Here is a 24,974-nt window from a genome sequence, read left to right on the forward strand (position 1 = left end):
TGTTGTATAAAATCTACGAATCAAATCGTTCTCCAATTATCCGCTGTGGAAGACCAATTGTACACAAACTATGTCACGTCTGGTAATGACCTTGACCATACTGACCTGGTATGAAGTTTGTGAGAGCGTTCTACAGTTGTGTATGGAACAGATCGACTGAAGTACCGACCGACATGTTTAAAACAATATAATAATGTCCTCCTTGTACAATGGGTGTACAATAAACTGTAAATAGGAATAGCTGTTCACTAACACTCTACTATAATTCTATTTATATACACGCAAACGTTTACAACAAACTTGCATTTTGATTACTAATATGCAAAAATAACCATCATGAATCAAATAAGAAATGGTAATTCAATTCTTTTTTTCTTTTTTTTTTTTTAAAGTGAAACGATATAACAATATATGATTAGTTTGATAATGCATTAGATAGAAGTTTTGACAATTAACGCAATTCGTCTCCTCCCACCTCACTAACGCAGTAATAAAATTTCTTACGAGTAGGTTTAAGCTGCCACATACTCTCGTTTTGAAATGCCCAATTGCCACGTGACCTACCCGAACACCTATTCGAATACTCTAACGCACTGGATTATAAATATTAAAAAACGAAACAAGCCAAATTACAAAATACGAAGATGATGAATAAATGTCTAGTTTGATCGTACTATGGGAATATGACAATGGAACCCGTGGATAATTTCTGCATATTCAACCTCGTCAATAATACTTGTCAAATCACCCCACGCTTCCTTCTCTGGTAAAACAAATTAACACATGTTTCCATGGTTTCATATCCCCATTATACAAACAAGGCATTTATTCCAAAATCCGATTGATTAAATGATGTGTACGACTTTATTTTAACATTCGATCCATAAATAATCTCCAACCTACCATGCATCAATACAACTAGTATAAAGCTGAAAACTAGAATGGCAAATGACACTCTTCGCATGGTATCCACAACACTACTTGCAGTGATTACGAGCTGTGATCTTGACCTATGACCCTTTGAACAGAATCCCAAAATATCTATATAATATAGCAAGTATGGGACTGAAATGGAATGAAAGTTTCATTAGCTGCAGAACTCTAAGCTCCCTTGTCTAACAGATTACATGGCGACTGCTCGCGTCGTCCGTCCACAGCTAGTAGTATAATATAAGAGTCACATTTAAAGCAATACAACCTGTAACTGACAGTAAATAAATTGAAAAATAAAAGAACAAATAGTGAACATATTTGTGATTGAATATACATCACTTAATAGAATCAGAGTTAATCTGAAGCAATAAACCCGTCAAATTAGCAAACAATGTGAATTCATGAGTCATTGTCATCCTGTCAGTAATTCCTGCTCGTAATCTCCGATGTTGCAGTGACCTTGGAGGTCACCAGTTCGGAAAAAGCGAAAGAGAGGCACTGAGCACGTGTTAGATTTGTAAATAGTTTAACATGCCAATTTTATAGAAAATTCACAATAAAATTTTCATTTGAGTGGCACATTTGCGTAATCATTACCTTTTTACATTTATATAGTATTCCTAGTCATTCATGAAACAACGTAATATTTTAAAACAAACGACACGTGTAGTTACTCGCGTCAGTTTCCGTCTATGTTTAAGGCCTCGGTCTCAGCAACCCGATTATGTTCGGCAATCACCGTTCCCATGTCCGTGTATACGACACAATGGCGGTTTATACGAAACGCTCATTGTAGGTATGCTCTCAAACAATATTCCCTTGTTTATTTTGTTGAATTTTTCTTCAGATCTTTGGGATTATATTAGTTACACCGGTAGGTGTTATTTGGTGCATAATTGGATAGTTGAAAAAATACCGTCAGTTACAGTTTGTATTGCTTTAAAAACAATTCTGACAGTGTTACTCTAATCTAATCTACAGTCAAATATCATGCAGGACAATAATTAGTCATCTTAAATATAGATCACCACGTATTCAAGTGATTTATCTTCTAACTCGATAGAATAAGAAAATATAAAGTGAATAACTTTGGAATGACAGATGATATATCAGCTATTTCCGTTCTGGACGTACTGATGAATAATGTCAAGAAAGCGGTTGGTTACTTTCATTTCATCCTCATGCATTTCCTTCATTTGCCTCATCCTGTGTTCCTCCCTTTCGCGCTGCTCTCGACGGTAATTCTCAAAACTCTCCAAGAGACTCTGCAGATCGCTAGCTCTCCTCTTTTTCATTTGTGGTGGTTCTGCACGAATCTCTATTTCACTTGAGCCTCGTTTAAGATTGTCTGAAGTTTCTCGACAAAGATCAATGATGGCAGTACCCGTAGAAGAGTTGTGATGTACTGGTTGCGAGCGATCTACATTTTCTGTCGAAGCACTTCTTTGGTATGGAATGTTGGATATTGACTTTGAGAACCGTTGTTGTTGTGAAGGCTGTCTATTCCTCTGAACGATACTGCTGTACGTTACGTTGGGATGACTAACAGAATCGATGGACTGTGCCATGGTTGGATTTGCACGGGGATAATGTGGATTAGAGATTTGGGTTGGATTAAAGCTAGAGCTCAAAGTTTTATTAGCTTCGCTCATCCCTTTCCCATTGTGTGGTACTAGCAGCACCGGGACTACTGGGGATCCATTAGTTTCGTTCGATGAGTTTCGTTGTGCACTTCTTTTCGGTTCGATAACATCTGGAAGTTTCGGATCTGTTTTTTTGCTAGATCTCAGTTTGCTACTCAAATGGAAAATTGCTTCTAATTCGTCAAAGAATGAACATTTCCGGTCATGATTTCCTGTCATACTATTATGTTGGACATTGTTTCGGTAAACAGTTTTGAGGTTTAGAAATTTCCTTTCGCACTTTTCAGCATCAAAAGTATAACCATTTGAACGGAGGATTTCTGAAATTTCTCCCCAAATTTGTTTTTTCTTAGTGTTTGGATCTTTGAATTTGTCCTCATTCTTCACATAGAGTTCAAGAAGAGTTTTTGTGGCGCCATGGGTCCATTTATTGTCCCATGGAAAGCCGGGACCAGACAAAATCATGGTCACGCTAGCGTTTGAATTGCTTACTTCCGATGACAAGGTCGTGTTGTCTGTGTCATCCTCTGTAATATTCATAATAATTTTTTTCATTATTTGAAAGTAATGAATAATAATTTTACTTTAGTTTACAGCATATGCATACAATCGATTCTATAATGTGATTAAGATCAGATGTTAGATCCGCTCACATACTGCGAACTACTTGACCGGATCAAAACCTAGTAAATATAATCTCCTGTGATTTCTTGACACGTCATTGTGTAAAATATACTTTGCAATGGGTCCCATTAAAATAATGGCCATTATCAACTTTTGACAATCTCCCTAATCTTTACTCTATCATGTATCAAATGTACCGAAGAAATATATAAGGTCCGTTATCTACACTATACACTTTATACATTTCGATATGTTTTGTAAAATGCTTTGCCCCTTGAACCTTACTAGGGCTTCGTCCTCAACTGACCGGGCTCTCGAGACGGTCCTCATGCTCCCCCTCCCTGCCCAGTTTTGTGTACTTCTAGATCAATATTTAACCGTGACAAGTTGACAGGAATTATTGTGTAAACATTGACTAATATAATGTTTAACTGTACATACTTTTTTCAGATTTTTACAACATGGGTACAAACATATGATATGTATATATTTAGCTCTTGCGAAATTTAACACAAGGCAATTAATTTTTGTTATAACAAATCAGTTACCACAAGTTACAAATTTGCAAAATGAAAATATCAATTTCTAAATTATAAATCAATAATTTATTTCAAGTAAATCAAAAAGAGTATTCAATAATTAGTAATAACAAATCATACAAATTTCAACAGCAAAAAAGTGAATGAGACATCCACTAATGCGGCCCTAGTAACTTTATATAGAAACAGAAAATGACAAATTATGCAATCTGAAAATTGAATCTAGAGGGAAGAGTACATATATTACACATATACACAAACACCAATCTAATTAAAATCAGACCTTTTCTAACCGTAGAGAAGGTCTGATTTTAATTAGATTGACACAAACACACACATACACGTCTGCTTGGCTTTTTTTTTTTATCACAAGAGGGAAGGGTACCATCTTGGATCACAATAACATACCAATGATTTGGATAGTACTTTTATCATCTTCTGGATTTGCGTTTGATTCGCTGGCCATGGTATTATTCTAAAAGAAAAATTGTTAGGTTTAAATAGAAAGAAATTACCCCCCTTAAAGGACCCCTCGCTGTAATCTCGAAAGAACAAATCGATCGATTACGAAACAGTGGGAAAAAATCACTGATCATATGATTAATGCATGAGACGTATGATTTCGTAAAGTAATTAACGTGTGTCTATTTTTCATTCTTTACAAAACGACACCTGTATATCAATTGATTCATCGCTAGTACTTTAAAAAGTGTAGTCAGTCATAGCAATGCAAGCTAGTCTCGAGCTATTTTTAGCTGGTTCGGGTTATTGTGTATACATGTGATTTATCGTAAACACGAGGGTTATATATCTGCGAAAAGGACGTAGTAACTCGGAAAAGAATTAAATGCATGTTAAATTGCTAGATCGGTATTAAACTTACCGGACGTATTCAGTTTGACAGCTATAACGATTGACCAGAAGTAAAATCCCGTCAGACCAGCCACTGTGATCGAACTTGAACATGATTATTGTCTCGATGCTCCGCCATTTTGCTTGCAGGGTGTATGGATTATTTATCAACGCGTCAATCATAATCATGATGAGAGGTTCCACAAAGGGGCATGTCAATTTGCAGGAGCTGTCATTCATTCATTAAATGTCTTTTGTATTATAGCCTAATATATCCACTATCTATAAGCTTACCATGCTTGTTGCCAGACAAATTTTACTTTATATATTTCTACATATCGAACTTGTTAATATTTTGGTATACGTTCACATATTTACCGGGAACTAGTCTCTGTTGTACCCGACCTGGTATCTTTTGCCTGGGGGTCGCAAAATTTTACATATATAAATGCTACAATTGTCCTAGAAATACACTACATATTCAATATTCTAGAATATTACAGTATGAAACAAATGACATTTTACAGTACACGTACATTATTGATTGAATAATAGTTTTAGATGGATTAATTTGTAAGAGTTCCCACGAACATTGATAATCAGTGTACTATAAACACTCGATAAATACAGTCTGTACTTATTATACACGGTACACCTGATACTGGTCACATACGCCATCCACCACTCAATTCTTCATGGACCGCAAGTTATAGAATACTACACAAATTATACATGCATAATACTGAATCCACACAATGCTCCAATCCAAGGACACAGTCTTGAATGAGAGAGAGAGAGAGAGAGTATACAATTATCCATCACAAGGGAACTATAGAATTCTGGCTCAAGGGCTTGAAACCCTTCCCGCAAATACTAATTAATGAATTCAGAACTAGAACAGATTTTGGTATAAAAAATTTCTAATCCAGCGACTTTGACCCAGTGATGAAAATCATTCGGAACTTATGTCCGAGGTAAGATAGCGTCCAAAGTGCATTTAAATTGAAAATATATATATACATGTATAATATATACAAAACCAACACTAATTTACAAGTTTTAAACCCCTCCAGCGACTTTGACCTATATTCATAAGAAATAAATCTGCATGTTTGTTTTGATATCTCCAAATATACATTCAACCTTATTTGATTACCTGTTGCTTTGTATATTTAAAATACCGGTATATGGGTTTTAGGTCAAAGTTTATTTAAGGTAATTCCACCCTTCTAGAATTATAGGTTCAATCTTATATTTGATTGTTGATTTTTCAAATAATACGTCTTAGTAACAAATAAAAATGAATAAATAAGTATGTTGCGGTATTAATACTTTTTTTTTATCAATTACTTAGCACACATATACCTGTATCAATGTCAGAAAATTGCAATTTTCCTTAAACAGCATTATCAAAATTTCACAAAAACTGGTTAAAACGATATAATAGTATTCATAACAATTTCATGAAACTGTTTCTTTAAAAAATATACAAAATGTTTGCGAAAAATAAAGGAAATCTATCGCATAATGGACTTGATAAAGGATTAAATGAAAACAGAGTTATGCCCTTGGATTCAATATTTTCAAACATATACCGGTAATTGATTATTCATATATATAATTTAAACATTTGAAATATCTATATTCATATATATAACTTAGACATTTGAAATATTTATATTCATATATATAACTTAGATATTTGAAATATTTATATTTATATATATAACTTAGACATTTGAAATATCTTATGGTTAACAAGATATTTTACAACCGTATTGAAAAAGACTCAACAAAATTTATGTCCCCGATATGCATAAATCTTAAAGGCATAGTGTCTATCTTTTATCTCACAAATGACATCACAATATTTTGCAAGAAGAACTCGAAAAACAGATTTGTAGATGAGTTATCTATAGCTGCAGCGCCTTGATATTGAAGTAATTTTGACGTTGTGGCCCTTTATAAAAATTTTGTCTGAAGGACACTATGTTAAACTGGTATCCCGCTGATTGATGGATACTCACAAACATAAGAGATGCGAAGTCAACAGGGTACCAGTTTAGGCAAATGAGAACAGGAGATTATTTTGTAATTACTATCGTATCCAATGTGTTTGTAAACATTCTGAAGAACTTTTTGTGATTTTCTAGCTATGATCTTTAATTTCGCCACCTTTTTGGAGCATGCAAAATTTTACCAATATCTTAAGACACTATGCCTTTAATAAAATCATTGACTGCGAAATCTTATGACGTGACTGGAGGGTGGAAATCCATTAAAGTCAATGTTTTTATCAAGAGATTATAAAAATTAAGTGAAAAATAATTTTGTTTTCAAATATTATGTTCTCTTCAATGACAAGAACCAATCACGATAATGCAAAGTACCACCGTGGCCAAACGTCATTTGGATACAACCGTTCCTATGCAGGATACAACCATGCATTTAAGGCAGAGTGCAACCAACCCCTACGGCAATTTACTATGGAGGGTGTAGACTATATAATTCTCAAGAATTATCCTGTTTAACAAAGAATATGGGCCACTTTCTAACCCCTCCTCACGGACATCTACACTCTCCATAGTAAATTGCCGTATGGGTTGGTTGTACTCTGCGTTATCTGGCGTTTGAATGGTTGTATCCAAATGACGTTTGGCCACGATGAGTATGATTCCATTCCTGAAGTATCATGGCTGTGGTGTTTTTCCTTTTATAAAAAGTGAACAATAACTGGAGATACACCAGTGGGCGGAACCATTATTTGCATTTGTTTTAAATTGTGCTTTTGTAAATAAATTATTGAACACCACCTGACAATTTCAACACATGGTGAAGTTCATATCAGAATTCACGAGATCCACAGGGGCTAAGCCCGTTTTGGGCCCGAACTCTGCGATACCATTTATGGTATCGCAGAGTTCGGGCCCAAAACAGGCTTAGCCCCTGTGACGAGATCGGCTCGCGGCCGTGTCGATATCCATTTTATCATCTCCCAGGTTAAATTCACGAAATGTGTTCAGATCACCACATGCTTGTGAGAAAATCCTCATGATCATCATTGAACAAAAACTGTACACCCAAATCGTGTGAATCGCCAATCAATGTTCATAGTTGAGGTGCTCTGATCAGACGTTTCCTGTACATCTGCTCTCAGCAACTATCGGGCGATAAATGTGCGGCGGGAAGAGGAAAATACCAAAGCGATCATCTGACAAAAACTTTACTTTTAAAAAATCATGCAATAACCACTAGTCACATGACAGATATTATATTTCTAATTGGTCATGATACAAGTAAGTTATTGAATATTCATTTCGGTGTACCATGATGTATTTGGATGAAGGGTGAAGACTCGTGCTTCGCACTCGTTACCGCCCTTCGCCCAAATAAATCAAGATACACCGAAATAAATATACAATAACTATTACATAAACTCAAATAAGTAATAGTTATTGTATATTTATTTCAGATTTTGTCAGGTGATCGCTTGATCATGCATGTTCATCGCGCACTAATCGCCCGAGAGTTGGTGAGAGCGGATGTGCAGAATGTGTCTGGTCAGAGCACCTCAGCTAGTTATGAACATTGGCGATTTTCACGATTTGGGTGTACAGTTTTTATTCAATGATGATCAGGAGGATTTTCTTACAAGCATATGATCACACATTTCGTGAAATTAATGTCGGAAATATTTTTAATGGATGTCGACACGACCGCGGGCCTAGATGTCGTGAATTCTGACTTGTGTTGAAATTGTCACTTTCAGGTGGTGTTCAATAATTTATTTACACAGCACAGTTTTAAAAAATATGCAAATGATGGTTCCGCCTACTGGTGTATCTCCAGTTATTGTACACTTTTTATGAAAGGAATTTGAAGATGTATTCAATTATCTGAATTAGATCTCACCTATTCATTTGATGCGCTCAACAATTCATTCAAAGATCTCTAGAAATAATGATGTATTCAAATATAAATTACTGCGCGCTACAGTTGAGTTGTTACTCTTTTCAAATGAATTGATGATATCAATAATTGAAATGATGCCGCTATAATTCAACCAATTGGCGCATCACCAATTCAATAATTGAATTGTTTTCTTCAAATCAATTCACCATTAGTGCACGTAATAATTGAATTATTGCACTTTTCAATTGAAATAATGATTGATGCGCGCAATATTAAAATTTAATTCTGAGAGAGAGAGAGAGAGAGAGAGAGAGCAATCACTTGATAAGAGATATTTTGATTTCAACATATCAACAATTAAATTTATGATCTCTTTAATTGAATTGTTGCCCTCTCTAAAAGAGTGATACTCTCATTGATTCTTTATACGACATCGTTATGAATTATTAAATATATCTTCAATTCAATGAAAGAGATCATCAAATCATTTATACTGAGATCCAAGTTACACTTTGTGAACAATACTTCCACCACATTGATACGCACATCAATTTGATTAATAAGAGCATCAATTCAATTATTGCGCGCAATATTTTAATTGATGCTTGTATCAATTCAATTATTACCCACAGCAATTCAATTGATGCACGCATCAAGTTAATCATTGCACCAATTCAATTGATGAGAGCAATAATTGATTTGATGCGCGCATCAATTGAATTCTTGCGCACAATAATTGAATTCATTTTTTCATGATATCTTCAATTATTTACGTTTATGTTAAGTTGGCGCTCCATAGAAAGCCGATAATAAGCAAGGTCTCATATACAATATTCCATCCCTGCAAGCTAAGAGGTTACAAGATGTGGTTTAGTACAAGTAAGCGGAAAATCCTCTCACGAAATATAATGTTATTCAGTGGAAATCATCCTCAAACATAAACTTTAGGTTAATGCATGTCCTGTAAGACTGCGATGGGTATCTTCTCCCTCCCATTCACAATGTGTGAAGCACGTATCAGTATGAACGATAAGAAGTGTTCTTTTTATCGTGTGCTGATGGTGACCTAACCGCGATCATCCTAAAAAGGAATTGGCGGCTGACTTTCTTTCACAATTATGAAAAGAAAAACTATAATGATACTCTGAGAATCCAAATTCTAGTGAACATTTTCACCCACTTGTACTAAATATATGATTCTATGTACAAAATGCTCCAAAACCGCTGGCCGAAAACCATCAGCAGCAAAGACCTGTGGCAGCGAAACAACCAACTCCCTGCAGAAGAAGAGAAGGAAGATGGAGGAGGTGGATTGGCCACACACTCCGTAAGCCAGGGTCAAACATCATAAGACAAGCGCTACCCTGGAATCCCCAAGGAAAGAGAAATAGAGGCCGGCCGAGAAACACGTGGCGCCGAGACCTCGAGGCCAACACCAAGAAAAGGGGATACACTTTGGAACAGATTGAACAGAAGGTTCAGAATAGAGACGCCTGGAGATCTCTTGTCGGCGGCCAATGATCCAGGAGAGATAGCAGGCATAAGTAAGTAATGCACAAAGACATCAACCTTGTTTTATCGGTCGCAGTAGCCAAGTGGCTAGGGCACGATCGATACTTGATCTCAGGCACCGCATCAAACCCATATACCGGTAGCAGTCACTGCACCATCACAAAGCGCCTAGCATTCGAGGAAATTAAGCTTTTCGGATATTACTTTAAGAACAGGGATCCTGAGTCACGATAGAACGACAAAGAATCTTCATTGCTACATGTATAGATCAACATCTGTGACATTTACGCTATATGGAGCACCACATTAACATAAACGCAAACAATAAAATTAAATTATAGGGAGCAAGAATTAATAAATTACTCTGCTCTCATCATTTGAATTGATGCGCTCATTAATTGAATTACTGCGGGCAATAATTTAATTGATGCGCTCATTATTTTGTTTAATTTGGAGCTCGATATAAATAATTTGATGTTGACACAGAATCTTCCATTTAAAAATACAACTAATTCTTAAGCCTCTGCTATACTGTACTGTTTTCATCCATGTAAGTAGATGGATCAACTCAAGTCATACCCGTGGGGATCCAGGTTAGAATAGGTCCTCAGTACCCCTTGCTTGTCGTAGAAGGCGACTACCAGGTAAATGGGGCGGTCCTTCGGACGAGACCGCAAAAACCGAGGTCCCGTGTCACAGCAAGTGTGGCACGATAAAGACGCCTCCCTGCTCAGAGGCTAAAAGCGCTGAGCATAGACCTAAATTTTGCAGTCCTTCACTGGCAGTGATGACGTCTTCATATGAGGAAATAATCTCGAGAGGGACGTTAAACAATATACAATCAATCAATCAAAACCAATAGGGGTCACTTTCTCTTGAAAATTTACCAAGCTTGATGTCTGTCAAGCAAAGGGTTCTCCAGATATTAACCAGACACTATATTTTGATGTCCAGTTTGACCCCTGACCTTGGATCATGTAACCTCGAAATCAATAGGGGTCATCCTCTGTTGCAGATGTACATGTACCAAATTTGATGTCTGTCAAGCAAAGGTTTCCCTAGACATTAAGCGGTCAGTATATCCCCATGTCCAATTTGACCCTTAACCATGTGACCTCAAAATCAATAGGGGTCATCTATTTCTTAGGATGTACCAGCGTACCAAGTTTGATGTCTGTCAAGCAAAGGGTTCTCAAGATATTGAGCAGACAGTGTCTTCATATGTCCAGAGTGGACTGACCCTTGACCTTTTCACCTGAAAATCAATAGAGATCCTCTTCTACTCATAACCAACCCACATATGAAATATCATTACGATCAAGTGAATGGTTATGAAGATATTGAGCAGACAACATGTGGTCTACCGACCGACCGACAGGTGCAAAGTAATATGCCCCTCCTTGAAGGAAACCTATAATGACATTTGGCAATCACTGCATTGTATGTATAAAATCCAACACATTATTATGCCTCTGTGCTATTGGTCTACTATACTATTTTCAACCATGTAGGTAGATGGCACCACTCAAGGAGTTATGAGATTGATCACTGTTCATTATCTTCATCTTTCAAGTCATATGTACATGTATTATTGTTTAGAAATTTTTTTAATGTCAATTGTGTAAAATACTAAAACAGAAATATTTTAAGGCATTCCATGTATAATGAAAGGATAATGAACAATTTTGAAGGATTTAGATCATTATAAATGTTTATTGTTAAATAATGATGAAAGTGAAGCAGATGAAATTCCCATGACTGGTAAATGATTAGAAGCTGACCTTTTGCACTTAAGACTTTTTGGAAGAGTTGTCTGCCCTTTGTAAAACTAAGAAAAATCAAATTTTCTAAAAATGTGTGAGGTCAATGATTAATTTTATTTCATATTTTCATTAAGAGAAAGTGTAACTTTCTACCAAGAGATTTGTATGAAAATATAATTTCTATTTAAAATATTGTAATAAAACATGTTTTTCCCATATACTTCGTTAAATTCTAGGTGAAATAAATCAAGCAGTAAACAAAATTTTGAAAATTCCTATGGTGGATTATTTTTATTTGATGAACCCTTCAAAATGATACCATGGTTACAAAAATTCCACCATCCATTTATTAGATATGAAATATGTTCATTATACATTGAATACCTTAATTACCTGTGGCTTGAAAACTGGTTTCATGCAAGTATATTATAGTATAAGTTGGCCAAATTTGTTCAAAAGGGGCATAATTCCTATAAAAATTTCCTGCAAATATGCACATCTACACTGTACGTCCTTATTACATATTGTAACAACAAAGTTTTATTAATGAAATTCTGTTCAGTGGTCTCGGAGGAGCTGCACCGACAGACTTTCAGTAGTATATTTAATTTTCGAAGTTTGAAAAAAGGGACATAACTCCCAGAAAAATATCAAATACGAATTTCCTGCAAATCCGAACAGTATAATATCCTTATTAACTACATAGTTTCATAAAATCCTGTCAAGCAGTTTTAGAATTGTGTTGACAAACTGTATCAGTGGTATATCTTATTTTGGCCAAACTTCTAAATTAAAAAGGGACACAACATCCAGGAAAAAAATCAAATCGGAATTTCCTGGGGAAATGAACATCTTCATAGAGAGTCCTTATCAATTACAAAGTTTTATGAAATTTCATTAAGTGGATTCAGAGGACTTGCGCTGACAAGATAAGGAAAGAGACACAACATATTATACCCTTTGCATATTATTGTATGGAGTGTAAAAACTTTGATCCCTATTGCGACCCCACTCCATCCCCTCTGGATCAAGATTTGAACAAAGCTGAACCTGCACTACCCGTGGATATTTGTATGACTACATGTAATCATGTCCCTTCTGTTGTTGAGATGGAAGATTTTAAAAGATGTTCGTCTGTATATTCTTATGTAAGACTTTGTTCCCTATTGTGGCCCCACCCTACCCCCAGGAGCCATGATTTAAACAAACTTGAATCTACACTATGTAAGGTAGCTTTCATGTACAACTTTTCTGGTGCAGCGGTTCTCGAGATTTTAAAAATGACCCACCCTATTTTTGCCTCATCTTCGATTATCTCCCTTTTGAAAAGCAAATAGCCTTTCATTTGAACACTTTGTTCAAATTTGATTGAAATTGTCAATTGTTTTGGAGAAGATAATGTGAAAAGATTACAACAAATTTTTTACCAGAAAAATAAATCAGAAAGCTCATTTGAACCTTCTGCTCAGGAGAGTTAGAAATAGGTCATGAAAGCCCAAACTCAAACTTGGTCTGTAATCCATTGATTTAAGTTCCTGTATAAATTTTCAATTCACCAGCTGCCAAAAAAGTCTGAAAAACTGTCAATGGAATGATGGCTGATCACGAAAAGGCTCACACCTGCAGGTGGGGCTCTAAAAACAACCACCGACTTTCATCTTGTGCACTACAGGCTGTCAAAAACCTGTAACAAGTCTTGTAATTTTCTAATCCTCATTAGTAATCTAACAAGAGAACTACTATCAAAACAATTAAGGAGCTCTGCAAAGTGGGCATCGCCCCACAATATATGCAATCGGTATATTATTTTTTGCCAAGAATTGACATTTGGGTTCTTCCTCTGTGAAGTATGGACTCTGGCAAAAACTGTTACCTGTAGGGTGTCTACAAGCATTTTCTGTTACACCCTGTAGCGACTTTGACCCAAAAATCATTGGGGTTTATCCTCTATTGATAATAACAAAGCTATATGTAAAGTATCATCTCAATCGAGCAAAGAACGTGGCCCGTCAAGTGTCTACTAGCTCAGTAATAAATACACTCAACCACCCACAAATGGTTCCATAACTAGATCCCATCGCAAGGAATTGCGGGGAGGATAAAAATAATGTTAATCCTATCTTCGTAATATGTACATACTACTCTGTGAATCCAATGCGTACTATATAAGAAAAATTGTCTCAACATAACTTCGATTTGTGAGTGCATTAAAAACTTAAACTCATCCAAAGACGATGTTTGGTAATTGAACAGTCCAGAGAGTGTAGCATTTTTATAAGACCACAGGTCCATCACATCCAGGAAAGCTCAAATTCATTGCAAATGATTGAATTCACAGTTTAAAATAAAGAAAGTTTGCTTTGATCAGAAGTTTTATTTCATATGTGGTATATTGTACAGAATCACACGAGCTGTTTAATATATCAATTCTTGAAAAACTGTCCTAAAATACTGAATGTGCTTTTAATACATTTTTGTGTCAAATAATTTCACTACACAGAAAATTTCAAATACTACAAAACCTCTGTAACCATTATAATTCTTGGGAAAAAAAACACCTTTAAATCAACCATAAAAAAGAGGTTGGACAGGGACTTTCCGATATTCTACATATGAAATGAAACCTGTGAAGATGAGGTAAATCTGACAACATCAGACAGCTACAATGATCATGTTAATACATCTAGTTGTTTTGGCAAAAGACATGATTTCTTGTATTCTCTTCAAAATAGGACTTTCTATCTTATGCCAAAACAGCTGTAGCTTGGATTTACACAACAATTTTTAATGGCCATTACCTATAGACAATAATCTAGTGTACTTTCTACTGAATGTTGGAATATTGAGATGAAAAGTATTACAGTTGAAATTTTCCTGCTGCAGTAGATAAAATGCATTAAGTTTGACAATTATTTTGGCATGATGTACACATATGCAAGTGATATGGTCAAGTCCAATTTAATCTTTTTAAATGTATAATGTTACAAAATATTGTTTGAAGAGTAATCTTATAAATATTGCAGAAACATAAATACTTTGAAACAATATGGAATGTGCAAAACAAGAGATCATTATGGTTCTATGGATTTCTTTTCATGGAGATTGCTTTAGTATGTACTATATGTATAATATTCAGAATAACTGTCTGAAATAGAGTAATTTCCATCATTTCTGATGGATAACAAATAAATATAATATATAAATCTTAAAACATCAAACCGGGTATCAACAGCTTACGAAAATTCTCCAGTGCATCAAACATGGAATTCTTTTTTTCTCCTATTTCTTCTTATCTTGTAAGAATCATTAAATTTCACTATCAAAATGCATTGGTAGATCAAGAAAAGGGGAGGTTGCAACTCAATAACGTACCCTTTCCACTGGAAAAGGGGGAAGGGGGATTGCAAGCTCAAAAATAAAACCACCAAAAAACCATTAACTGACTTTTTTTCTGTGAAAAATTTTCATCAAAAAAGCGGGCTACAACCCCAGTAATCCCCCTTCCTCAACAAAATGCCATTATTTTCAACAAAATCCTACATACCAGAATTAAATGCAACAATAATTGATTTTGTTTCTGAATAAATTAGTCAAATGAAATATAGATATACAGATAAAGAAGTAATTTGTCACATGATTTACAATATTGACCTGTATACGTCATTGAAAGACTGTCTAGAATTAACGCCGACTTAAACCCTCTATGTAAACATAACAAGTGAGAATCATGGAGATTTTTCTACATGATATTGCGTATCACAATTAAAGTTAGGAGTGATGAATAAAAGTAGGAAATGCAGATCTAACATTTTCATGTATACAGGAACACTAAATACAACAAAGAAAAGATGAAAATAGACCCATTCTGCCAAGACTACACCCATTACTGTGTTGATCCACAAGATAGTACAATAACAATTTACTCAAACTACACAAATCCAGGAAAAACTGTTGAGTGAAATTCAGTGTAAAGCATCCGAAACATTACAATTAAAACAGCCAGTAACAATCAAGAGCAGAATTTTGTCAAGCTTTCTGACAATGAGAGAATAAGTGTTAGGAAAAGGAGTGGTGGATCTACTGTTGAGGTGGATCCTGAGGAGTGTTTGTGGACTGTGTGCCTGTAGGTGTTTCTGCTGAAAACATGGGGTTCCTGACCTCCATCACTTCACCCGGCTGTAAATGAAATAATTTAAAACATGAATGCAGAGCACTATAAGCAGACATATTTTATCTATTCATGGCACTAGCACTACTTAATATCATAAAATCAGCACAACCCAAATAATCGAATTTTCAAATGTGTAGAGATAAATATATCAATATCTATGAAACCAGTCTTTTAAAAAACTCTGAGGTCTGATGCCTGATACTAGTTAAGTTTGTCTGGTCTGAAACTTGTCAAAAAAGTTGTTTGATGGGCTAGTAATACATCATAAACTATTCTTAACAGAAATTACATTGAATAAAATATGAGTTAACTTTTCCTGCATTTTACTTTTCAATATGATGCTTGTTACCTTGACAGTCCATGGATATTTAAAAGTGTTTTAGCAAGTGTGACTACTGTAAAATTGTTATCTATGCTGGGGGTTAAGTATGCATTTTTCCACGTCCAACATTACGCGTTGGGGAAAAAATATGCAATAACTGAATATACTATATATAACATATCAAATATTTATAACAATAGGCTTGGGGGGAAATTTAAGTGTTCATTACATGATCGCGTAATTAGTATAAATTTCCCCCACGCGTAAATAACTACTATTACAGTATATCCTTGTCCTTTGAAATTACAGTGAAACCAAAAAAATAGGAGGGGGGGGGGGGGGGGGGGAGAGGGGGGAGAGATGGAGAGAAAATATGAAAGTAAAGTTGTACATGTAAAAGGTAGGCAAAACTTCCCACTTTACAATTTAGAGTCCGCCCTTACTCTCCCCCTCACGTCATGATATAAAAGTGGAGGTAAGAGTCCGAGGAATATCGGATTAGTTGATAACTTGATATATATCCCTACTGAAGGAAAGCCAAGTCAGACATCTGAAATTTTTTTGGGTTTCTTAAAACTAAAGCCAATCCGGATGTCATGGCTAGAAAAAAAACACCCATTTCATTTATCGTTAACAGGCTAATAATACATGTGTGTGTTTTAAATATCCATATAACTAAAAAGAAATAATTAACCCAAAAAATAATAAACATTTATTACTACATGTAGATACCGATTACATCTTATCAATCACGGATTGATACAGTTCTTTCGATTTTGACCGATTATCGATTATGAAATTTTTCCGATTATTCAACACTACACTAGAGTATATATGTGATTTAAAGTAAAACAAAAATGTTTTAATCACCCTAATAGAATAGCAAAAGTGGCTTTAAAGATTTCTTTAAAAATCATACACCATTTGGCAATAGCACAAGGGATGAAGATGGACATCAAAACTGTAGATTCCTTGAATACGACATGGACTCCCAATGATTCTGTCAGGAGCCCAAAACTAAGGTGAATTCTGTAGTAATACTGCTTGACTAGCATGTTATAATTATTGGTAATTTGGTGTACTATTTGATTTTGAAGTTTACTGTATTTTGGGCATCATAGATGTGTGAAAATATTGGGATGGGGTGGGTGGGGAACTCTCCTAGAATCTTCAGGCTGACAGTTTTCAGTTTGGTTCTCTGCTAATAATATGTCCAAAAAGTTAGTGTCTAACAGTGACTGTTTCATAAAGCCAGGAACACTACTAATATTTTAGCACTTGACATAAGTATATCTATCTCAACACCCGATTAGTACTTACAGGAGCCAGCCCCGGGCACTCGTACACTGTATAGTCTCCCTCCTCATTCTCCTCATCGGATTCCTCCTCTGATGCTTCATTCTTCATCTCCCCGTTGGCCCTGTTAAATGTTATTATCACACTTCTTAAAACTTCACAAGACCATTTATTGAATAATTTAATCATCATTGTTTTGTTTTTTTAATAACATACATGTTGCATGCATCAACAGTTTGTTCCAATCATCATCTTTTTTGAGTAATTCTACCTGAAATGCAATAATCTGAAATATTTTTTTACAGAGAAATCCGCAGAATTTAAAACATACTTCTCCATAGCAATCATCTGTTGTTTCTGATGTTGGTAATGGTACATTTGAGCACTCTGAGCCAGTTTCCTGTCTCCAGGCCCTGGTCCTATTCGCTCCTTAGCAGGACCAGTGACCCCGTATGCAGGGTAATCAACTTCACTTGCAGCTTTCGCTTTCTTGTGTAACCTGAAACAGAAAATCAGACATATCAATTTTTCTCCAGTCATCAGCCATGTACTTGCTAAGAATGATGTTTTGTCTGCTATACTCGGACTTTGCATTTTGTACAAGTAAGTATGATTCCTCATTCACAATTTTCTCCTAGAGAAGTCCTTATGACAATTTCTGTAGACCTTTAAGCTTTCGTTTTTCTACCAGCAGTTTCTTTTAGTATCGAACTGAACTGCAACTTTTTGAAACACTATTACATGTTTAACACCAAGACATGTATCATGCATCCATACACAAATTGAAAATGCAAAAATTATACAAGCTATTCTACTGACCAGGCTAGTTCCATAGGTGTGGGGTGTTTTGGAAACCAATGCATACTGAATTTTCTAGGCTTTTAGCCAAAGTAAATCTCCACTACACAAAAATACTTGCTCTCATACACTAGTTTTAAACAGAATGTTCTGATATGTCATAATGTGGGGAAATTACATTTATGCATCACTCAACATGTAAAACTTATAGGGTACCAATTTTGATGCACCAGATGCGCATTTCGACAAATAATGTCTCTTCAGTGAAATGTTATGTCAGTTCACATCAAAAATGGAAAATTTGAAGTATTGGTGAACCTTTCAAATCTAATCAGGTTTAAGCAATATCTCCTATATATATATGAGATTACGTATTTCTAATCATAAATGTTCAATATTGTCCTAAAAATGTAACTACTCAAACTTCAGCAATATTTACAAAAATTTGATCAGTATATGTGACTGTGTAGGAAGTGACAATGATGATGGAGCTTTAGGCTAGGATCTTACAACAGATTACTGGTACCGAGATCATTAAACCACTAGAGTCATCTGCACACTCCAACTCATCTCATTAAGCCTTAAATGGATTTATCACATGCACTGACATTAAAGTATTCTAGTGGGTGCAGTAGTTGGTGACAATGTAATTGCAAAGTTCAATTCTACCTTTCAGAGAAATACTACTAATTGAATGAGACAGGGGCTTCAATAAGCATGCATTAGAGAGGAAATCTTTAGAATTTAATTATTTCTGGAAAAATTCTGTTGGACTGGTAAATTTTTCTGCGGACTGGTTGAAATGATACCCTATCAGTCCGGCTGGACTGGTGACATAAAAAGTCAGCTTCAAGCCCTGCAGTCCAGATATCACTAGATTTCTTAATTCACTTCCAAAATTAAAAGAGAAAACAAAAACTGTATTTCCCCACGACTTGGATTCATGAACATGGTTTACTTCTTTCCACCATTTTGACACATTAAATCTTTAAAACACTGGATTTAAAAACGAACTTTTGTGTTGGAATTTACGAAAGGATAGCTTGATCTATACCCACCGAGGAAGGCAAGGTAGGCAAAGTGTTAACAAATCTAAACACATCTAGTCAACAGCCACACAGTTCATCACCTAATCCACACACGTCATGTACAAGTCCAATACAAGCACTTGTAATCCACATCAGCTGCACAAAGCACCACAATAAAATGTATATCAGTCCTTAAAATCCAAACTATTTACAAAAAATAGGCAGAAAATGTGTTGTCTAGTGGACACTGTGTCAATGACAGTTAACAGAATATGTCAGACAAAAATCCAATCACAAAAGCAAAAGACCCGCACAACCAGCATGAATTCAATGTATCAGTCATATCAGTCACTCACTCAGTCAATCCTATTTTGCAAGACTATCGATATTTTCTGTATAAGATGTGAAGACCTGGTAGAAGAATATTAAAATGATAATCCTTCTTTAGTAAATGATACTGAATATACATATCATATTACAACTTGCACACTACTATGACTTGTTGCGTCTGCGTCAGAATCACCAATAGAGTAAACAGTCATCTGACAGCAAGGTGCCTGACCATTTCTAGTGCTCTCTTTGTCACCTTCAAGTTTGTCAATGGAACTGAAAGCGAATACTGTATTTAAAAAAATCAATAGATTTCCTGTCACCCAAAGGCTGCAGTTACTACAAGAGTTAATTTTTCCTGTCATTCAAAGGCTGCTGGTCCTACAAGAGTTAGTTTTCTTTCTATCATTCTAAATCAAGAACGTTTCCCACAACAATATACAAAACCTATGTGAACTTAAATATTTGTAGTTACCAATAACTTTCTGTGTATTATTTTTCTTGATGAAAGCACTGACAGAGTTCGGCAGACCAAGTCCACCAAAGATTGGGAAGTCAACCTAATATTCTGTATTAGGTGGACTGTTGATACACTTTAATTAATAAATACTTTTATTTCATGAGAAATACACTGTGGTATGGTACAACTAAATGAAAACATATGGCAGCTGGAAGTTTATCACAGAAAAAATGTTACAAAATTGGTTGGACATTGCAAATCCAACCTTTGCCAGTCAAGAGAACTAACAGTGACGAAAAGAAGGTGACACAGTAGAGTTATGAAGCAGAAAAGAGGTGTAGATCGTTTCAAATATCATGGCCATCTACACTTCCTTGACTGACTAACCATGGGAGAAAATTTCATGGGAGAAAATTTCTCCGAACTGTGTGCTGCAGGGAGTAAGTGTACATCAATCAAATAAATCATGAATACAAATCAATTGCTTATTTTTTTAACCAATCAAAGCTATGACTGCTATTAATTTAGACATTTATTAAGGTTCACCAAAATTTTTGAGAAGAACCACTTAAAATTTTTGACCAATGGACCTATGGTCCACCAAGGTAAAAAAGTTAGCTTTAAACTCTGACATTTCAACCTGACATAGAACTAGCTGCAGAACTGTAGCTCTCTGAAAAAATATTTTGATGGAACAAAGAGCTACAGATCCATCCCTTGTAAAAACCTTCAATTTATGGCGCACAAAAAGCTGCACACGGTTGGAGCCTTATATCGTTGTATTCTTGAGTTGCTGTCTCATAAATTTAATATAAAAAAATTCTTAACATATTTTCCTACTATACTTGTGTCCAAACATACCTTCAAATATTCATTAAAGCCCCATACGCTTGCAAGCCAATAATTTTACCTTAGATTTTTCTTTACACTAAAAGCAGTTATCTAATATTGTTTTATATATATAGGTTTCTCTTGTTTTTGTACAAAATAAATGTTTTCATTAGTCATTGGTTTATATTCCTATGACATTGAAAGATTTTGAGAAAAAATGGTTGCCATCACTTTCACAGCTAATGTCCCTTTAAATTTACGAATCAAAGCCTATTATTGTCATTTTACAATCAATATTTATTCTACATCATTAAAGATGCTCTATATCATGTTTAAAAGGACCAGATGTTGGCATGAATACACAAAAAACTAGATCTATGTCCTTGAAAATTATTGATGACCACAACATACCAAAATCTGTCCCATCGAGACTTTTGATGAATTTACTCACTGTTTTTGCCTTAGGACTTTATTTGCAGATCATAGAGCATATGTCTATATCCAGGTTTTTGTCAATTACCATGATATTACATATGTCTATTTCAAGTTCTTTTTATTTGTTTTATGATTTTATATTTTTTCTCAAACATCAATATCACCCAAGTGCAAATTTTTAGTGATGACAGTTGTACCCTCTCCAATGTGCCCCTGCAGAGAGGCAGAAAAGGATACAGCCCACATTCTACAGACATGCAAAAACCACCAGGCATTGAGACAACAGATCCACCAGGCATTGAGACAACAGATATGGCCTTAATCATATCCAACCACACACCAACCCATGGGAGATCCTATATATATCAGACTGAATACAAGAAAACTGTCACATATTTTGAACCCTGGGAAAAAGTAAACACCGGTTCAATTTTCCTGTCCAAATTGTGACAGAACTCAATGCTGTCCTTAAGATCTAGGGATATTTCCTGCAAAATTAGACACAAGTTCCCGGCCAATCAGATTTTCAATTAGTGACAAAAAGAGTGTAAAAGACTGCAAATGTCCTTAACTTTATTGAAAACATTACCATTTACTTTTAAACCTTCCGGACGACCCTGGTACTGCACTTCCATTACACAGTTCTGATGGTATATCAAACACCGATTCACAGAAGACAATGTATTACCCACGGACTTAAAAAGAAACTTAATCATGCCATTTTCATGACCAGAAGATGACATAAAGCGCTAGTATATTAGTGTCACATAATGACAGAAAATTCTTTACTGGGAATATTTCAAATAACATAACTATAGCATCAATCAATAACTATATAGAACAAGCCTCAATCTCACATTGATGACAAAGAAAATAGGATGTCAAAATCAATTCACACACACTTTGTGACAAACTCCATACACGGATGGAAGAAAAGAGTCATTTGCCTTCACGTGTTTGGCAGGGATATTCCTTTTCTCTCTCTATAGAGATAATCATTAGCTCTAATAACATGACAATGGTTGTCCATTATTTCTTTGTCGGAGCATATATCACTCAGTCTCATATAAAGATCTGCGAGTTCCACTGAAAATTACACCATGTGTAAAACAACGGGATATTTGTTTCATTTGTCACTTGGTGTTGATTTAACCTTAGGAGTGAACATTAATGATCTTGGATACTAGTTTTAGTTAATGTGTATTAAGCATGTAATAAAAGAGATCAAAGGCCTCAAAGCAATACAAGCTGTAACTGACAGTAAATAAATTGAAAAATAAAAGAACAAATATTTGACACATATGTGATTGAATATATATAACTTAAAAGAATCAGAGCGAATCTGAAGCAACAAACCCCTCAAATCAGCAGAACATGTCGATTCATGAATCATTGTCATCCTGTCAATAATTCCTGCTTGTAATTCGATGTGCATTGACCTTAGAGGTCATCAGTTCGGAAAAAAGTGAAAAAGAGGTACTGAGCACGTCAGATTTGCAAACAATTCAACATGCCAATTTTATAGAAAATTCACTATCAAAATTTCATTTCAGTGATCATTACTTTCTTACATGTCATTCAATGTAACGATGTAATATATTCTAAACAAAAGAAACGAGCAGTTACTCACGTCAGTTTCTGTCTTTGTACATAACCTCGGTCTCAACAACCCGATTATGTTCGGCAATCATCGTTCTCATTTCCGTGTATACAACACAATGGCAATTTATACAAAACGCTCATTGTAGGTATGCTCTCGTACAATATTCCCTTGTTTATTTTGCTGAATTTTTCTTCAGATCTTTGGGATTATATTAGTTATACCGGTAGGTGATATTAAGTGCATGATTGGATAGTTGACAAAATGCCATCAGTTACAGCTTGTATTGCTTAAAGAGACATAGACACGATTTGAGCTGAAAATTTTCAAATTTTATTTTCCCATTTTTAATGTTTAGAATGCTTAACTAAGGTATTTCTAATGGTCAGCAAAAATTTGAATGTCAGTTGTCCAGGTACATGGGAGATACAGAGGTCACAAATCCTTGTTATGTAGACAAGGCTCGTGCCATGTTTTTGTTTACGTAGGTTAACTATACTAGTATAAGTTTGTTTAAAGTAGATTTTTCAATGTACAAGTTAATTCTGAACATAATTAAATATATTCTCGTGTTTAAAGTAGATTTTTCAATGTACAAGTTAATTCTGAACATAATTAAATATATCCTCGTGTTTAGCACATCTCATTTAGCTTTAAACATGCTATTTTCTAGTAAGTATATCTAAATGTGAACAAAAACATGGCACAAACCTTGTTTACATAACAAAGAATTGTGAGTGTTGTAATTCACATATAACTCGAAACCTGATATTCAAATTCTGATTGACCATTAAAATTACTTTAGTTAAGAATTGTTAACAATGAAAATGGAAAAATCAAATTTGAAAAATTTCACCTCAAATCGTGTCCATGCCCCTTTAATACAATAAAATGCTGCTTTTTTCAATTATTTAAGGTTCAAAGTCAATTTTGGTTCTTTATCATTGAGAAATTGCTTATTTACTAAGGAAATGAAGAACATAAAGTATTATTTAACAGATAAACTTCTTCCAACCAAATTATATGAGTTGTCTCTACACTCAAAAGAGTTGCCTTTAATAGGTTGCAAAATAAATCTCTCAAGTCTTCCCCTGCCGGCTGCAGATAGTATACATTTGACAAATCTTTTCCGATAAAGACTCCCTTTTTTGCAGTTATCTATGTAAATGATTTATCAATATTGGTGCTATGTGATGTTGTTATTGCTACTAAGAAAATAAGTTATACAATTATACACAAACCATTCCATTTCAATTTTAAAGATCAAAAAAGATAATTAGCAAGTTCACATTTTATTCTCATTTTACACCAAGTACGCACTTTCCAACAGTGATAGTTTAATGATTTTCCATTTGAAAAATAAGTAAGAAAACATATTAGCAATCCTGTTGTGCTTAATCCAAAAAGGATTTAGAAGGGATGATGATGGCTGCGGAGATCAATGAGAGAGAGGATTAATTTGCTTCATGTTACTGTCACTGAAAGCGTGTGGTGGCTGAAATTGGCGACACCTCACCTTCCAACTCCTCTCACTTTTTTCTTCCAAGTCTAGCATTGATCACAACCTACTTGTCATCATCTGTATTGATCATTCTCCGAGTATCACCATCTGAATGAAAACTGTATCTAACCTACTGAATACAGAGGTAATTTGATGCATCATATAACAAGGTCTGCAAAGAGATTGGTAATATTACCCTTGTTTTCTGCAATTAATATTTCATGATCCCTGACACTAACATAAACTCATTCACTAACGTTTATGCAGCGTCCATTGGAAAAATCGAAACCAATTATCAGCAAATTATAGACAATTAAGTTAGGCTGTGTTTGGAGAGATCAATGCATATTTGCTGAACAACCTCATAAAAACATATCTAATTTTGAGCGATTAAGATTCCATGCAGGATGATGCTCTGCAATAT

At 34.9% G+C, this 24,974-nt stretch overlaps 2 protein-coding genes across 2 annotated transcripts in view; both read right to left on the bottom strand.

The window, feature by feature from the left end:
* Positions 1 to 255: 255 nt before the first annotated feature.
* On the bottom strand, positions 256 to 4,768 carry LOC125681762 (uncharacterized). Its single transcript, XM_048921979.2, has 3 exons — positions 4,623 to 4,768; positions 4,148 to 4,214; positions 256 to 3,103 (listed from the first exon to the last, which is right to left on the bottom strand). The coding sequence occupies exons 2-3, from the start codon at positions 4,203 to 4,205 to the stop codon at positions 2,043 to 2,045; spliced, it is 1,119 nt and encodes a 372-aa protein (XP_048777936.2). The 5' UTR covers positions 4,206 to 4,214; positions 4,623 to 4,768; the 3' UTR covers positions 256 to 2,042.
* Positions 4,769 to 14,132: 9,364 nt separating this feature from the next.
* LOC125679734 (neural proliferation differentiation and control protein 1-like) overlaps positions 14,133 to 24,974 on the bottom strand; it is a 35,128-nt gene continuing 24,286 nt past the window's right edge. Inside the window, exons 5-7 of the mRNA XM_048919190.2 lie at positions 17,899 to 18,066; positions 17,592 to 17,691; positions 14,133 to 15,954 (exon numbers count right to left, since the gene is read on the bottom strand). Coding sequence (XP_048775147.1) covers positions 15,856 to 15,954; positions 17,592 to 17,691; positions 17,899 to 18,066 — 367 coding nt within the window. The 3' untranslated portion in view covers positions 14,133 to 15,855. The remainder of the gene's footprint in view (positions 15,955 to 17,591; positions 17,692 to 17,898; positions 18,067 to 24,974) is intronic.

This window comes from Ostrea edulis, chromosome 2 (assembly GCF_947568905.1).
Source record: "Ostrea edulis chromosome 2, xbOstEdul1.1, whole genome shotgun sequence".
In the NCBI taxonomy this organism is placed as follows: Eukaryota; Metazoa; Mollusca; class Bivalvia; order Ostreida; family Ostreidae; genus Ostrea; species Ostrea edulis.